Here is an 18870-nt window from a genome sequence, read left to right as displayed (position 1 = left end):
TAAACAGTGATGATATATTCAATTACTTAACCCCTTATCACTTTTCCTTTAACACTCTTGTCAGTATCAGTAAAACAGACTTAGTTTCAAAGCACTTGACTCTGGGGCAGATAAAGCCTACAAAAAAAAGAAAAAAAAAAAACAGAGAAGAGAGAGAATTGTACAGCCATTTGTTGTACCTCATCTAAATTTAGTGGAAGTGAGTTTATGACACCATTAGAACTTTGGGACATGGTTTATTTATGAAAATAACAACAACGTAATAGCATTTAACATTTCTTTACACGTACCATTTTCATAGTTGCTTCATTAATGCAAAAATATACTCTAACAACATAGCACAAGTGTGGTTACCTGGTAATTAAACTTTGAATACCTACATTATTAACAGAAATATCAAACTTAGAGAAGGAAAATAGTATTTTTGCTGCTGTGGTGCTTAGGTTCCTCAGGTATATCTGAACCCAGACTGTGATAGGTGCGATTTGTGAGTAACAAATTAGACACAGCTCCTGTATCAGTGGGGAAAATACCAGAAAGGACCTACTGAGAGGCTACATAATCTGTGAAAGTTAAATTACTCTCTTGATCTTTCTGGGCCAAATCAGTCATTCCTTTGATTGTTATGTAAACGATGGCTTTTCAAAGTAGCAATTTCTAAGTGCCCCATGATTTACTTATCAGTGCACTAGCAGTTCCAAATCTTTGCACTAGGGAAAGAATAGAGCAACAACTCCTTCTAAGAAAGCCAGTTAACTGGCAGTCTCATTAAGGATATCAAGAACTGCATGAAAGAGAGATGAAATTATTCTTTTACTATTGCAGATAAGTTTTTCAGGCCAAAAAAGACACATACAGCCTTTTCAATGGAAAAAGAATAATTTCATTAACAATTAGTAGAGAATACACTTTGTACACCAAAAATCTCTGATCTCACATCAAATTTGGCACTAGCTGAACATAAAAAATGTAACTATTTTTTTTTTTAAAGTGTAAGCTGAAACTTTCCAGAATAGTATAAAGGGCTAAAACCCTATTTTTTGCTGTCCATGTTCTCCTGTATTAAGCTCAACTATCTTAAAACTGTCATGACAATAAAAAAAGAGAATTGCCCTCTTGGATAGTAAGAGTTCACATGTTCAGAACACACTGAAAGCTGAAGTTAGTAGATAGCTTCTCAACTGTAGTATTTACTTAAACAATACAGAAGTGAAGTGTTAACAGCTTCATCTCCTCAAACTAGAGGGAAAGTTGCTGCCTCCACATATTGGGAAGTTTATTAAACTGTATTGCATTGAAGAGAATACAAAAGAAACCTTTGTTCTAAATGTGTTCACATTCTGCAATAGGACATACCTACAAATGAGGCAGTCTTGAATTAGAAATATACACTGCATGCCATGACATTTTTTAGAAGTCTAAAACAGAGGAGAGTGGGGTTCTCTTGCATTAAAAAAAAAATCCTCTTGTACAGTGCTTTTAGTTTCAATATAATTTTAATTACACTTTTCAACATATAAAAATAAAGCTAAAGTACAAGCTGAAAATTTCTGTTCTGTTTATGTCTTAGCAAACAAAATTAAATTTTAGATTATCTTTAGGCACTAACACTTAATGATATCTACATATACTCTCCACACTCCAGTCTCTGGTGGGAAAACTACATCTCTCTGAACTAAATGTCTAGTGATTGACAGGATTTTAGACATTTACAGATTTCAGCATTTATGCCACTAAGTAAAATTTTCACTTTTAAAATTATGGTAACACCAAAGGCAGTATTTGATTGCTATAAAATGGAAAAGTACCACCAAGTGGCATATGACCCAGATAATGATTCACAATTCACATCTTAAAAGATTGTTTCACCACTATAATGCTATTATCACACTAACACTTTAAAAGTTCAAGATTATTTTGGATTTTTTTTTCCCTCTAACAACACATGAGCTCTGATCTCGTTTCATTACAGAAGTGATGCAGAGATGCTTCAGACCTAAAAGTAGACAATACACACACCACTATGGCATTACTGTTTGCAATGGTCACACACACGAATGAAAAATAACTAAATAAGGACTGGCAATATGTATACAGTAATTTGTAACATACAAAGCAGGCTTTACTTAACTAGCTCTTTCTTAGACCAAAAGAAAATCCTGTAAGTCCTAATCTAGTAACTATTACAAAATACCAGTACAAGCTAACGGCAAAGGAACGAAGCTACTATGTAACAGATCTGAAGAGTTTCAAAGTAATTCAGGTACTGCCTTAGATGTAACCAAGAGAACAGTAGCAAGCAATGCAAAGCATGCTACAGACTACCGAATTTAACTTCGTTGCAGAAGAGTAAATACATGGAAGTGTCCACAACTCATTTCAGAATCGAAGCTGTGCATAGATTGCTGTCAGCCAGCTAATATAAACCTTGTTCAGACACATCTATCTATCTGAAACTCCCATCAAAAGAATTAGGAGGTGATTAATGAATAGGCAAAACCCACATCTCACCAATTTCCCAAGTATTCTTCAGATATTTCTAGTTTCTAACCAAGTGCTTTTATTATCCCCAATTCCAATTCTGACATATGAAAACTAAGAATTCTTTACATACCATACTACTATTGGTGTCTGCAAATAAAATTCCATGCCTCACACCTTTGTAAATCCATTGACTTTGATTAAATCATCTGAGCCACAGTCACCTCTATCTTGAGTTTAACATCCTGTTTCATCCACCAGTTAATTCTCTTCTACTACCTTCTTTCAGAACATAAAGAAAAATCCTGTCGGCTACCCAGAATCCTGTTGGGAAATAGCTATGCGTAGTAATGGCAGCTTATGTGCTTTATGTGATCTTAGCAAAATGGCACCAGATCATCACTCTTCTGAGCAATTACATTTTCAAGTAAGGGCCGATTCAGATGAAACTATGTGTAAAACAATACAGCTGTCATGAACTATGCTGTTCTCAAAACCTCCACCCAAGTTAAACCTATTTATAAAGTGCAAAACCAAATGATCTGACACAGCAGCTCAGCACACAAGCTTGTTAATGATGAAGGCAATGGACTTCCTATGGAAGTGGATGATACACTCAATCCTGTAGGAGCAGGATGGAACTTTATTATTGTGCTATGCTATCAGTTTATAAGTGAGCTACCCTCTGCAGAGATAAGCATTTTACAGAGTAACAGTTCTCCAGGAGTGGCTTTTTAGGAACACCTGATAAGAAGGGACAGATAATAACTACCTCACAGATCTGCACAGTATTTACAAAGCAAAACCAGAAAATACAGTGTTTGCAAGAAAACATGACCTGAGGAGGAGAGAAAATGCGTATATTTGGTGGCTGGTTGTTTTTTTTCCTTAACAGAAAAACAACCAAGAAAGCCAACCAAAAACTCTACAAACCCCAAGACACTTTTTGTAAGGGAATCATAATGAACATACAATGTAACAATATGCTGCATATAACCTCACACATGGGAGAAGCTAGCTAGGAGTAAGTTAAGGCTGCCATTCATAACTATTAACTTCCAAAGGCATGTTTCTCAGCTAAGGGTACACAATCCTTTACATATTTTATAACTGATACATCACAGAGATATGCTATTTCAGGCTAACAAAACTCAAGAAATCAAACTAATACCAGCTAAAACATGATACACAGAAAGAATTCTAGCTCTTCCCAAAGGAGAAACTTAGCTTTTCAAAGACACCATAAATAATACATATATATTTTCACTAGTATCCCCATTTCAAATGAAAAAAGCTCTATGAGTAAGACCAGATGGTCTAAAAATACTTTAATAAGTATGTACCAGCAGAAACTTCCCTCTAAAATACTTATTTTATTAGTGAAATGGTACCAAAGATAACAAGTATACAAACAATCTCTTTGCTCTATGCTACTTACACATCATAAATAAGACAGCTGTTGTTGCAAGACACAATCTTTCACAGTCTTCCTGTAAGCATACAGATTTTTTATTCTTTTATCAGAATTAGCTGTTTACCAGCCAACAGCATGTGGCTTAAAATCACAAAAATGGCTGTTCTATACTTTACATGGTAAAGCATTTTCTGTTGTCTTACATGTACACAGTGGCAAGAACATTAAATGTTATCAAAAATGAGGAGTGATTAAGCAGCTTTGCTTCACAATCAAATTGGATTTCATTACCTTAGGAGCTGGGCAAAGTTTTCATTCCCTGTAATATGCTTCCCTTCCACTGAAAAAATTTAACTATGCAGAGGAAAAGTAAAACAAATAGAAAGCAAATAGCCAATACACTCAATTTTTTATTTTAACTGAAAGAATTAACACATCCCATGAGGTAAGGCAATTAAGTAATTTGATTGCATTAAGTTGTACTAAAAATAATCTACGTGATTTTAGGTATGATAATGTCTTAAAAGTATAACTTATCAGAAATCTCATTAAACTAGTTCCAGAAGAACTAGAAACCAATTAAACTAGTTCAGAGAACACAGCCATGTTTTGCCTTGACAAAAATAGTTCTTTTGTCCTTCTCTTCTTACATGCTTTCTCCACAAAAAATGAAAAAAGAATCTCTACTGTGTAAGCCCTATGTAAATTAGAACTTTCTTCCTCAAATTATTTATCCCCCATTTCTTTGCATGCCATTCCTTTTATATAGCCCAACAGGTATCAGAGAAAATAACAGAGAGGTAACAATTAAGGCCATCCAACTGTATATTAAATGTCTTAAGGGCTTTCTTTGATGCAGGTGATCAGAGCACATTTTGTATTCAGCTACTACTTTTGTACAGTGGTGGTCCCCAAATTACATCTTTCCTCTTATTTATAAATCTCTTCCAAGAAAAAAAATAAAAGATGGAGCTTCAGTATTTTAACAAGTGAATCAAACAACCGTTCTGGCAAGTCACTTGCATTCTTGTCTACAGCATGGTGGTGGCAAAGTAGCAAGAGAGATCAAATAAGATTTAGTTGAAAATGTGTAACAGCACATATACATTTCTAGAAAATACCACATTTTAAGAAGGCACTAAAGCTTCTGCTTGTGCTCCCATATTTTTTTAACGAAAAAGAAAAAATTATTTTCTTAATGGCACCTGTACTATTTTCAGCTGAACAGACACACTGCAGTACATTTCAAAACAAAGCTCTAAGTTCTGGTATCATCATATAGATGTGCTCACTTCTCTAAGGACAAAGAAAACAACAAAACAAAACAACTCCAAAACAACCCTGTAAGCTAACCTAATACCTATAACATGGCAATGTTCCTTTTAGGAACAGAAAAAGCGCATGCATTGTTCAAATACTTTAAAAGAAATATTAATTTCAGGGATATTAGTAAGAAATTATTTTAAATAATAAACCCTAAGAATCTCAAGCAGTGAGCAAATGAAAAACATACTAATCTGTGAGTATTTAACATAAGAACAGTAAAACCGTGTTTATGCTTAAAACCCCTTTCCCTACAGTTGTCATTTACTAGGAAAGAAAGTGTGTATATTTATGCACCATTTTCAAGCACATCAAACAGCACACATTGAAGTTTTTGTGGATTTTTTAACCTACAGGGCAAAACAATACAAACGCCATCAACAAGCAGTATTTTAAACAACCTTCAATGCATATCTTCAGCTTTTTTTTGGGAAGTACAGGTTTACATCTTTCAGTTTCTAGTTATTTGTAACAGCTTATAGCAAAACTTAACATAAATCATTTTACAAGTACAGCCATCATGGAAAAGCATGGATTTTCAAGAGATGAATAGTTCTGATGGCATCTGCCTTTTCATGGTATAACTACTGGTCCGTGCTATCTTGCTTCACAGCAAGAAGACAACAAAGCTATCACAAGAATTGGAGGAGCTACTAGTACTATCAACACGTTCAGGTTGATTGCTTTTGACATTTTCTTCCTCATTCTGGGAAATAAAATGCTTTGGATTTCATTCCTTAGTTGAATTATAAGTCCATTCTTTGCTTTAAACCTCTTCCATTTTAATGGAGAGGTTTTCTTCATTTGGTTGACAGTTCCCGTTCTGTTGTAGCTTGACTTCATCTGTCCTTTGCGTATCTCTATTGTCTACTTCCTTGTCAGTCTCTGAATTCTGATCTTCTTTATTGTTATCTTTGTCCTACCAAAGATAAAATTATTTGACAACAAAATAATATTCGTAGCATTATAGGCTATGACTTCCAACCAACTCTTGGTAATTTTTTTGCTTCAATTTTTACATATCTATCTTGTCTCTGCAAATTTTAGAACAGAGGTGTGAGCTTCTTTGCCCCCTCCCCCCTCTTTTTTTAAAATTAGCTTTATTTTCAGTTGGCTGAAGTTAGGCACTTGTAACAACCGATCACCCAAGAAATTATGCCATAGTGATCTGTCTTTATTAACTATAGTCAGACAAAACAGAACAAGCAGCACCATGGAATGTATGAGAAACAGCTCCAGAAATTAAGATTTCACCAACATTTTTTAAATAGAACTTTTAAATAGAATTTTTTTTTCTTTTTTTTGTCAGGTATCTGATTCATTTTAAGGGAGTTCTTGGGTAAGATACTTAAGCATTTCAACAGTCACCTAAACAAGCTGTTTTGTAACAGCTGAGTAATTCTCCAAGCACAACAAACTACTCTTTAAAGGTGTGCTGCTATTCAAATTCTAAGATTAAACAATTTGAAGACATTCCTCTTCTTAATTGCAGTACCTTCTATTTTGCAGGGGAAAATCCTATACCACTCTTTCACAACTCTTCAACTTCACTCCTATAGAATCCAATATACAGACCAGGACCAAATCAGTGAGGGAGAGTTTGAGTTTATTCAAAAAGTAATCTTTTCAATTTGACAGTCAAGCCACCCCTGAATACTGCTTATTAGTTAATGCTCTGCCTGCTCCTAAGAGTAGGGAACCAGGCATGTCCTAACACAGGGGACACAACACGAAAGAGAAACAAGGTGTTTCTGTAACCTAAGCACACAAACTCCTACAGGTCAACTGAAGTCCAAATATGTACTTAAACTGGACTACTAACCCCAACTAGCAAATACTAAACCCAAACTGATTTGGTAAGGAACAGGAGAAAAAGAAGGGAGGAGTAAAAGAAAGAAAAAGTAAAGAGAGAATTTCAATAATGGCTTCATTACCACTTCACTCTGCTGATCACTTGGTCACAACAAACTTACCTTCAAAGTAGTGGTGCTTTTGTCAGATTTCTCCTTTCCCTCTTTTTCTTTACTACTTTTTTTCTTGGAAGTGGAGCGTTCTCTTTCTCTTCTTTCATTATTTGTATCCCTTTCTCTTTTCTTTTCTTTCTTGTTTCTGTTTCAGAAATTTTTTATTCAAATTAGGATTGATCCAACTACAACAAACTTCAAACCACTTGACAGCAAACTAAACTCCCAGCGTAGATGTTCAAAAAACCTCCCAAAATTTAACAAAAAAGCCCTTCACAAAGACAATGGGATTTTTTTGGCTGAAGAGAGCTAAACAGTGCATGACCAGTACACACTGTATTTGCAATGAAAAAAGCAAATGAATATGTATCAGATGAAGGGATTTTACTGATTTGAAGCAATTTGCAATGCTGATTGATTTGAAACTATGTCATTGAAAGAATACCAGAGCTCAAATTGGTTAAAGTTTTGAGTTAGTTTTACATTAAAACTGAATCATACTAACCAACTGAAATAATCTGAAATCCTTAATGCAAAGGCAGTAGAACAGTGAAAATACTATAAATCCTTCCTTCTTTACTCATCATTAACTTCTATGTTTACATCAAACTAACCTTCTTGGAGAAGGAGTTCGTGAAGACTTTCTTTTTGCTGTTTTTGATGTTTTAGGAGACTTGGAGGGACTTCTACTCTTCCTTTTACGCCTTTCTCTACAGGACCAAGAAATTCAAGATCATCAAACCCCAAAAATAATAAACTCAAAGGAGATAAAAAGAGAAAGCTCTTACAATGATCTAACACATCCACTGAATTTAACAGTCTATATTACCAACGGAATATGAACTGTACCACCTAAAAAAAAATTGTACGCTTCAGTTTAGTGGGAAAGGCAAGGCTGCAAGTAGGAAAAAAGAAGCTGTGTCCTTTCAAAATTTTTTTTTAAAAATCCTTATACACTTGATAACAATGGAAACACACTGAATTCAGTAATCCAGTTAAGTTTCTTCAGTCAGGAAAATAATTCAATTGAATGAAGTGCCATATTAAGAAAAATGGTGTAACTTGAACAGTATGAATTTCAAAATGTAACATTAAAACCTGCAGATCACTGCAACTTCAGTTTACCCTGACTGAAATTTAATTCCTAAATATATGAGTTAGAATTAGCTGGTTTAGAAGAAAATATTGCAAAATGAAGCCCAAGCTATTGTCAAAATCAGGATAAATAAATTCTGTTGTTTGTCTTGTGGTCCTTGCTTAGCAAGCACAATGTCATCATTCTGTAACACATGGAAAAGCCTCAAGTGTTTTAAAAAGCAGCTGTTTTACATAGCTATATGGAGTTTCCTGAAGTTGCCATTATGGATACTGATCTTGAATAGAACAAAAACATGAAATAACCAGTCATTTATACTGAGGCACACATTAAATTAAAGCAAAAATTGAGCCAGTACATCTTCATTCAACATAAATGCAGAACCCATCTGTCAAAATAAGACAATTTTTTTTTCCTATCAACTCTTTGTACAGCAGGAAAAGCAGGCTGGAAGAACATTGAAGAAAAATAGGGAAATTTAAAACTTACTTCTAGATATAGCACAAAAGCTACATTTATGGATAACAGCTTTTGCAATTTGTGTATATTTAAATCTTCAGTATTTAGAAAAGCCAAGAAAACAAAACTTATTAGATAAATAACAAAAGGAAACATTAAATTATGGCCAGTATCACTACATGGATTGATACTCTGACAATATAATCTACTGTGACTGTCCTGGTTTTGGCCAGGATAATTTTCTTTCTAGTAACCAGTACGGTGCTGTGTTTTGGATTCAGTATGACAATGATGTTGATAATACAGTGATGTTTTAGTTGTCACTTACCCTAAATCGAAGACTTTTGTTTCCCTTGCTCTGCCAGCAAGCAGGTCCCCAAGACACTGGAAGGGAGCATGGCAAGGAGAGCTGACCCAACTGGTCAAAAGTATATTCCATACCATAGGCTGGCTGGCAGCTGCAGACTGCCCTGGAAGATGGGCTAGGCATTGGTCCATGAGGGGTGAGCAATTGTGTAGTACATGACTTGTTTCTCTTGGGCTTTATTCCTCTCTGTACTTTCCATTACAATTATTACTGTTACTGTAATTATTTTATTTTATTTCAATTACTAATGTGTTCTTTCCTCAACTCTTGAAACACACAGCCTGGCAGAGCATGACAAGGCTGAACAAAGAAGGGATTGGTGAGGAAACAAAAGAAGTCAAAAAAGAACTGTCACGGTTTAACTCCAGATGACAACTAAATCCAGAGTGGCATTCACTCATTCTCTGCCTTCTTTTGCCCCCCACTGCCCTTCACGCTCCATACCCCCATGCCACTGGGGAGGAGAATAATCAATAAGAAAACTCCAGCACTGTACCAGCTGATAATAATAAATTTAACTTTCTTTCAGTCAAAACCAAGACAGTGACCTCCTGAAGCTGCACAGGACAAGATTTCTTAGATATTTTGTTCAGCAAGCTTTTAAGTGTGATTTATCTTTGATAAAAATATAAAATGGCCTCAAAATCACGGACTAAATAACACAGTAACTACATCAGTTGTTCACTAGTTAACATGCATTTTATTTTGAACATCTCCACATTTATCATCACCTTTATTTAAATGACGATACTGGAAACTGATTATTGTCTCTTAGTGCTGTCACTTCAGCTACACTGAGTATATTCCCACTTCATTTTGCTTTCCAGCATACATACCTGCAAACCAAGTGCTTTAGCAATTGTGTTCAAACTAGAAACGGCTTATTCATGAAACCTCATTTTCAGTTTCTGCTCTTATTTCAAGTTAAAGAACTGTAACTGTATCTCAATGCATTTGTTCCCATCTCTATTGCATTTGTCCATACAAAGATTTTTGTGCACCCCTTTCATTAACTCTCTTACACAATACTAATACAGCAAAATTTAAGAAAAACAAGTTCTGAATATTTTGATAGTGATCCCATGTCTCTTAATCATACACAGAAATAACATTATGCACCTCATCTGGTGCTACTGGTTCTGCTAGTGTGTAAGATAGCTCCTTTCCCTGATTTCTCTTCCCCCCTGGTCTGTCTCTTCCTTCAGCTAGGAATCACAAATAACCATCTTATTTCCAGTACCTGCATGCTGTATGTCAGCAAAGCAAGGTCAGTTGCTATCTAGTTCTTAGAAGGTTCTGTATGTCCTACTCCACCTTCACCTCTTCTCCAAAAAGATGACTGTTTGCCCCGTATTTTACATTTATCAGGCAAATGATGAGAATGAACTGCTGTACTGGACATTCAGGCAATTGAAATGCCTCATGGTCGAATTATCTTCACTGGAAAGGCCTGCAACCATTTAAACTATGCAATGTCAATCACCAAAGAGAGACTGCTAAAAGCAAGCTGTGACTCTGTAACCCAACCCATTCAGAATTACTTTTCAGAGAACCAGAACCATGACATTACTAAGGTTGGAATTACCTATCCCTTCCCCACCTTACAAGAGGGTCAAACCAGAGGAGGTTATTCAGGGCCATATCCAGTCAGATTTTATTATCTCCATGGATAGAGGAGACAATCCCATGGGGTAACTGGTTCCAGTCTGCCCAAAAAAACCACAAATTCAACATTAGGAAAGAAGCGCTTTTATTTCCCATATGTCAATATGTGCCTGTCACCTCTTAATTGTCACAGGCCTCTGCTGGCTCTGTCTTCTTCATGCTCTTACTAGATATTAATACATATTTTAAGACGCTCCTTAGCTTTCTCTCTTCCAGGCTAAAGAGTCCCAGATTCCTCAGTATCCCCTTGTATGACAGAAGCTCCAAGCCCTTTATCAGCTTCATGGCCCTTCACCAGACTCACGCCAGTACATTTGTATGTCTCTTATAATGGGAAGCCCAGAACAAGATTCTAAATGTGTCCTCACCAGAAGAGGGAAAGAATTACCTTTTTTGAACTACTCACAACATTGCTGGCCTTCTTAGCTGCAAGGACCTGCCAGCCAGCCTTCCAGCCCGTCAGTCCCCCTGCTATACTGAAGCAATGGCATTCATTATTCCTGCACATGTGTAGGACTATTCCTTTCTCTCTGTTCAATTCCATGAGATGACTATCAGTCCATTTCTCCCACCTGCTAAAGTTTCTCTGAATGGTGGACCAGCCTCTCCCCACTCTCTACTGTTTGCAAAGCTGCCAAGGATGCCCTCTGTCCCACTATCTAAGCCTTTATGTTTTGTACTTTGCACTAGAAGAGATGCACTAATTTTCACTAGAATTGTTTGCTCAAGTACATGACATTGGAGCCTTTCCGTAGCACTTTCTTAACTAGTAGGATTCTTAAGGGGGAACAAAATTGTTGCAAACTAAAGTATGAGCTTTTGGTTACATCCAGCTAACTACACCTGCTGTATGGCTTTAGGAACCTGGTTTTCCACCAAGGGTCCTATATAAGCTATATATTGTGAAACTAATATTTTTCTGCACTTATCCAATTCAACACTGAGGCCTATGAACTGAAAAAAATGGTTTCAAAGCTGATATAAGTATCTCTATGTGGGTCTTCCACTCATTTAAATAGGAAGCTGCATATGCTTAAAGAAGAAACAGTATTTTTCCCATAAACCTCATAACACAAACACAATGTTCAGAAACTATTTCACCCTTTTTTACCTTCTATGAGCTTGGACTAGAGGAATTCTGCTTTTGTCTAGTGAAATTATCATAACAGAACTTGCATTATTATAGGTAGAACTTTAGCAATTCATTCAGCATTTCATTATCTCAAGGTTACAGATATAATTTGGTATTTAAATCTGATGCAATACTACTGAACTTTAATTCCTGATGTAACAGAAAGGACCTTATCCACTAATGCTTCTGAACTTATCTTAGCTGCACTGCTTTTAGAATATGCCTGAGTTTGCTTACAGAGGTTGATTATAATCTTACAGCCTCTTTCTGCTGTACTGAATTTATCTGGACTTCCTGCCAGTTAATCTTCCCTCAGAGCCAAAACCAACATCTACATTAACTTTATTGTTTTCCTGCTTACTGTCAGCAATGTTAACGAATGTTACTTTTAACTTATACCTGGCCATCTAGTCAGATAAACAAGGTTTCTGTCTCCTCCAACAGAGATACATTCACCCTGTGAAAGGCTAGCCAGCCAAGCAATACACTTGCTTCCTGCAGTTCAGCCATCCAGCCAAAAAGTAGCAAGTACTATGGAAGAACTGTTTGCAAGATCTACAGACCAAAATGTTGCAGTACGTAAGTAATGAAAGAACTATGTTAACACTGACTCAAACTTTAATCAGGGCAAAGATGATGAGTGTGTTGTTGGCCAGAACTTCTGGCTGTCTCCACCATACAGAAATGGCACAAGAATAATCCAATTACTGTCCTCAAGGATTATATAATACGGTTATGTGAAAGTCAAGCACCAGCAGCCCAACAAGAAACTCTGTTCTATCAGGCATCATATAGAGCTTTTTATTACAGATGTTACTTTACAGGAAAATCTACAGAATGGAAATAATACATATTTTTTTAAATAAGAGACGTGGTAATATCAATACATAAAAATTAGGATGGTGCCTCACTGAACTGACAAGTCAAAAAAAAGCATGAAAAATTCTAAACAAACCTGCTGGAGCTACGAGATCTTCTTGAAGAGCTATAGCTTCTTGGGGGTGTTCTGGATCTCTTATCTTTCTTCTTTTTATCATCTCTCTCTTTTTCTCGATCCTTCTCCTTATCCCCATCTTTTTCCTTTTCTTTGTCTCTGTCCTTTTCTTTGTCCTTATCTCCCTCCTTGTCCTTAATCTTCTCTCTGTCCTTCTCTCCTTCTTTCTCAGTATCTTCTTTTTCTTTGTTCTGATCTACCTCTTCCTTGTCTTTTTCCTTATCTTTATCTTTTTCTTTTTCCTTGTCCTTTTCCCTATCCCTATCTTTGTCCTTATCCTTGTCCCTGTCTTTGTCTCGGGCTCTCTCTCTGTCTTTGCTTCGCTCTTTATCTCTCTCCTTGTCCTTCTCCCTATTTCTCTCTTTATCTCGCTCTCTTTCCCTGTCTTTGTCTCGGTCCCTATCCTTCTCCTTGTCTCGGTCTCTGTCTTTTTCTTTGGCCTTTTCTTTCTCCTTGATCTTTTCTTTGTCTCTTTTCTTGTCCCTGTGAAAAGCCAAACACAAACCCATTAATTAATCTTCGAACTTTCCAATCAGAATTACAACTAACTTTTTAGTATACATCAAGATAAAGTGTCTCTGTTGAAAAATAGTAATTCTTCAGTATTTTACTTTTTCACCTTGTTCACAATGAGGGAAATCTACATATAGCTAGGAAATACACAGCTATATACAGCTAGGAAAAATTTGGAAACCAAATTGGAGAAGGGGAGGCCAAAACCAAATCAAACCACTATCTTCCAAGTGATGTTACTATGTCTCTCTCCACCTCACAGTTACGTAATTATACATATTGTCTCTATTTTGTCAGAGAACTGACAAAACTCTACAGTCTTTAAATCCACTCTTCACTAAAAATATATCCACACAAAATGACCTTCAGATTAGTCACTGCCAAAAGAATAATGACAGCTGACTGACAGAAGTCTTTATATTCTACAGTTTTGTCTCACACAGGTATCTTTGAACTGCTTGGAAGTCCAACAACACTTAATTCATAGAAATAAAAAGAAAACATACCAGAAAAAATACCACCAGATACCCTTAAAAGGCAAATATAAGATCAAAACTCAATCAAGACAATTCAACCATCTGTAATGTCATTAGGAATTTGAAAATTATTGAAAAATTGCTAATACAGTAAAAACAGAAGAAAGGAAAGCAGCTTCTTTGGGACAGGAAGTAGGATACATGCTCATAAAAAGAACAGTAAGGAAAATTCCATCTGATGTTCAAATCATCAAGTCAAACAAAAACTAATTAGCTCACAACTTTGGCTGGAAGATTACATTATAGTATAGGACTATTTGAAAATGCAAGACTCCATCTTTCCTCTCTAGTACAGAGACACGTGACAAAAGAACAATTGTTCAGAGAGAGAAAACAGGAAAAAGCACAAGAGGAGAAATTCATTAGCAGGCCTTATTGGGTCAAGGAGAACCAGACAGACAGAAGTTATCTGGTATTGGTATCTATTCTAGATTTTCACAGATTCTAAAAGAGACTCCTTCACACATGAAAGGTCCTAAGCACTCAAACAGTCCTCAAACTGAAGAAGTGTTTGGCAGTATCTTCTCAACTGCAAATAAACAGCAGACTGTTGTATGCTCTGTGACCTAATAACTTTGATTCCCATTAGGTTCTGTCAAATACTTTGTTAGGAGTCTCAGAGAAGGAATGTAACATCATAAAGACAAAACAGCACACAGTCCCCACGACACCAGCCTTAAAACCTCTGAAGAAATGTCTTCTAGTTAATTTATCAGAGAGATTTCACTGGACTTGCCCCTTCCAGTGAGCAGATGTCTCAAGAAGCTCCAGACAACAGAAACAAGAGAATCGAAAGGACCCACCAATAAAACCCAGCTGGCTACATAGTCTAGTTTTGTTTCCACATAGGTCCACAGATCTACAGCTCTCTTTCCCACAAAACTTCTTATCTCAAAGAGCAAGAGGCAGCTGCACAACCCAAGTACAAATCTCCCTTTAAATGAATCAAGGGAATTACAGAAATGAAACTAAGAACATACCAAGACACATATTAATGAAGCTATTTTCACAGGCACTTTTGGTTTGAGCTTATTCTCTACTTCATTGCTCAAAAAATTATGCTATGATCTTGTTAAAATTTCACAGTTTAATAATTAGATGATCAGACACAAAAACTAATAAACTAGATAAAATACACACATATTACATCCTGAAATACATATATGCCATACAACAGACACATGCATTTGTTCCTGCTGCTTGACGTATGAGAACATCAAAGGTGAAAACAAAAGCTCATGCACAAGAACTATATACGTGCTCTCACAATATAGGATCTAGGTCAGTCTGAATTCAACCTTCTCAACAGACACACATCAAACAAGCAGTATCCATATTTTTTGTAGGTTCACAAGGTACACAAGATATTCCTTAACTATTGGTTGTAGTCTGACAAAATTACCTCTTTTCAGTCAGCTTGGATCTAAGTACAAATGTAGACGAGACTATCGAAGTTAAGGTGCCTCAGCATGATCATTTAACCCCTGTAGGCACCATCCAGGCTACAAGAAAGACAATTAACTCTATCCCAGCCAAGACCACTATACTCAGTATTAAATATTACTTTCTGTCCTTTAGCCCCACAGATGAGACTCCACCCTTTATGGTCACCTAAAAGGTTTGTTAAATTTTTTTCAAAAACTCTGTAATGTGAGCTAACAGTATCATTTTGTGGAACAGATCTCACCGAGAACGAGAGCGACTTCTTGATTTCCGCCTTTCTGTAGATCTAGAACGTTTTTTCAGGGGACTTCTTGATCTGCGTCTGTCCTTGTGTCTTGAGAGAGATCTGTTGCCAGATCTACTTCTAAACGAAGAATGCCAGAGAAAAATATTTTAATATTGAAACTTCATACAAATGAAGTTGACCAACAAAATGACAGTATACATGCGTGGTGTCACCCCATAGTTTTATATAAAGAATTACACCTTAAAAATATACTGTCTGCAAATGTTTTTGCAAATACGGATACTTTATGCTTCACCAGGTGTACATGTTCTACTTAGAAACAATGGAACATTTAAGTTATACCGATGTTTCATAATAATCTCCCATGAATCAGGAAAATAAAAGGTAATGTAATTTACAACAGTTGTCCTCACAAAATGACACTGCATAAAATCTCTGATTAACAATTTTTAGCAAATTTAAAAAATAATTAGTTACATTTTATTTCCTTTCCAGGCCCAATCACTTACTGAAGTCTTAGTCATTAAAAAAAGATGACTTTGGCTACAACAATCTCTTTTTGCTTTGTTCTCTATCCTTATAACTTAAATTAAAAAAAAAAAACCTGATTATGTGCGGTGCAGGTTTTAGTCAAGTTACCTTTTCAGATAAAACGACCTGTTAGTATGGATTTCAGTTGTAAATAAAGTGCAGATACTCTGATTAAAAAAACAAAGTCTTATGCAGATTTGATGAAGAAAAACAGCACTTAAAATTTTTTTTCCAAAACACTCCATATCTTTGACAACCCTTTTCCCCAGGGAAGGAAAAATAAAAAGCTGAATTTGCACATTAAGCTTCAAAAAACAACATCATTGGATACTTTGCTTGAGATATTAAGGTACCATGAAGTTTAACTTACCAAAGACAGAAAGATCATGTATATTACTCAGTAAAACCTGAAGAATTGTGACGTACAAAAAGTAACAGCTGCACCTACTTTCCAGAATTCAAGACACACAGCATAATATAAAACCAAGAGGAGAGGAAGCAATTTTTTACCTACACCTTTGTTCTCCTTATCAGCAGAGAAATACAAATCAACTGCAAGGCCAATTAATTACAACTGAATCAAAGCACAACCGTGAATACATTTTATGTCACAAAGATGAAAATTATGTTATATAAAACAGTAAAACAGGGAAGCAATATGGATTGATTATTTTTATGAATGAAGTTGCCTCAACAGGTCAGAGTGGCTTCTTTTCAGCATGTTCTCAAAACTGACAGTAGCAATATTAAACAATTTACAAAACATAACAAAATATAATAATCAACATTTGTTTCAAGAACAGGTTTTCCATATTTAAAAAAATAAAAGCTTATCTTCTAAAATTCCACTTGGTTTGTGTCAGTATAAGATAGTACTGAAATTACTGCATTGTTACATGAAACCAAGTTTGTTTTTCAGTTATTGAGTTAGAAACATAGCAGAGAAGCAAGCAACAAAGAAGTGACCAAATGGTCCTTCTTGCATTAGAAAGCACCAAACATTTTGAAGTCATCAGAAAACACGTGCTGTGGTTTCCTGCTATTGCAAAATTTAAGCCTGCACTTGTACTGTATTTCTTTGATAGTAAAATTGATGATAACTCCCTCTCGGCCAGATCTTCCGTATCTAAAAGAATCCTAGTAGCCTTATTAAAAGACATGAATGAAAGGATGCAGCAGAGCTGTTGCTGCAATACGGATAACACTCAACTTTTTAAAGTGCAAGCAATGAAATAACATTCCAAGTTTTGAGGGTTTCTTTATCCTTAACATAGTCAAATATCTTTATTGATTTATGATTTACCTAGGTTCTCAGAAGATACTCCTGACAATTGAAAGAATCTGGACTGTTCTGGGAAGCCTTTAGAAGTCTCACAGAACAAGAAGGCTGTTTCATTCTTGGAAAAAAACCTTAATGGGTATACTTCAAGAATGACCTAATGATCTTCTTTTTCAGAACTGAACAGATTTAACAAAGCAAACAAAATCTGAAAAACTAGAAACTGCCCCTATAGCCTTTTCCCTGTGCTTTTTTTAAAACATAAAAGCTCATCAGTCTGAATTCAACCTTCAAAAAAAGGTTTTTAAAAACATAGCTTTGCATTTACAGGACAGTAAATAAAAACACTGCATTTATTAACTCAATGTTTAGAAGCTGAGGACAATAGGAATTCTAAACTAAAAACCAGCCAGCCTATTTGCTCAGGATGTTACGAGTAAATTATCTGCTCCATGCACAAAATGCAGGTTTCTCTTTAAAATACAGGTCACAAACTGTTATTTGGCTACATAGCCTAATGTACACAACCATAAAATATACAAAGAAACCACATAACTTGTTATTGTACATGGCACAGGAAGTGCCTTCTAGTATGTTTTAACTGAAAGTAATCCTAAAAACGTTTAGGATTTAGAGGAAAAGAGTACCTATTCAGAGACAAAGTTCCTGGTTACTCTGATCTGCTGGGTGCAAGTTAGTAATCTCTACAGGAATACTTGTGTGTAACTAAAAAAATCTCCATTACCAGCACCATGCAAAAAATCCCAATATGATCTTAGTCTGAAACAAAAAGCATACCGACCTGTGTTTTGAGTGCGATCTTTTCCTTCTAGATCGGGATTTTGAGCTAGACCTGGATTCTGAACGAGAATGGGAACGAGATTGACCGCCTTTTCTTTCACTGCTCTTTCCAGACTCTGAGAGGAAAAAACCACTTTGCAGTGTAAGCTCAGAACATTTAAAGATCCCAGTTAACAATCTGGCACAAGTGGAATGTACCACATATATTGCAAGGGGCCTACTCTCTGCACATCTTCCTTCTTTGCAAATATCCTTCAGAAACATCCAAGAAAGTCATTGCATATACTCGTTGAGTGCAGCCATCCTGCAGCAGTACACATAAACCAGATAATTATAAACAGCTAGCTCTACTAAGAACGGGATTTATGTTGCTGCCACAATGTACAAGATCATAACATGTCCTCCTTTTGGTCTATTATTTAATATAATTACTTTCTTTTTTTTTTTAATAACTTGAGAATAATTGAGTAAATTTAGAGGGCATCATTTTGAAAACAAGCACATAATATAGATCATTATTACTGTCTGTATTTTTAGATATTTCAAACACTGCACAAATACTGAAGTTTTATTCCTCATTGTTTTGTAGGAGGAAAGGATGAACAGAACAGGGTGAAAAGTCTGA

The 18870-nt window shown here is 35.7% G+C and overlaps 1 protein-coding gene across 3 annotated transcripts in view; it reads right to left on the bottom strand.

The window, feature by feature from the left end:
• Nucleotides 1-216: 216 nt before the first annotated feature.
• The window catches only part of SREK1 (splicing regulatory glutamic acid and lysine rich protein 1), a 36392-nt gene continuing 17738 nt past the window's right edge, over nucleotides 217-18870 (bottom strand). For all 3 annotated transcript variants that reach the window (XM_069002306.1, XM_069002307.1, XM_069002308.1), the window contains exons 7-12: nucleotides 18247-18361; nucleotides 15632-15751; nucleotides 12857-13378; nucleotides 7797-7892; nucleotides 7192-7327; nucleotides 217-6137 (exon numbers count right to left, since the gene is read on the bottom strand). In XM_069002306.1, coding sequence (XP_068858407.1) covers nucleotides 5985-6137; nucleotides 7192-7327; nucleotides 7797-7892; nucleotides 12857-13378; nucleotides 15632-15751; nucleotides 18247-18361 — 1142 coding nt within the window. In that variant the 3' untranslated portion in view covers nucleotides 217-5984. The remainder of the gene's footprint in view (nucleotides 6138-7191; nucleotides 7328-7796; nucleotides 7893-12856; nucleotides 13379-15631; nucleotides 15752-18246; nucleotides 18362-18870) is intronic.

This window comes from Aphelocoma coerulescens, assembly GCF_041296385.1.
Source record: "Aphelocoma coerulescens isolate FSJ_1873_10779 chromosome Z unlocalized genomic scaffold, UR_Acoe_1.0 ChrZ, whole genome shotgun sequence".
Lineage (NCBI taxonomy): Eukaryota > Metazoa > Chordata > Aves > Passeriformes > Corvidae > Aphelocoma > Aphelocoma coerulescens.
Note: the sequence above shows the minus strand (reverse complement) of the source record. Positions and strands in the feature narration are given on the sequence as shown.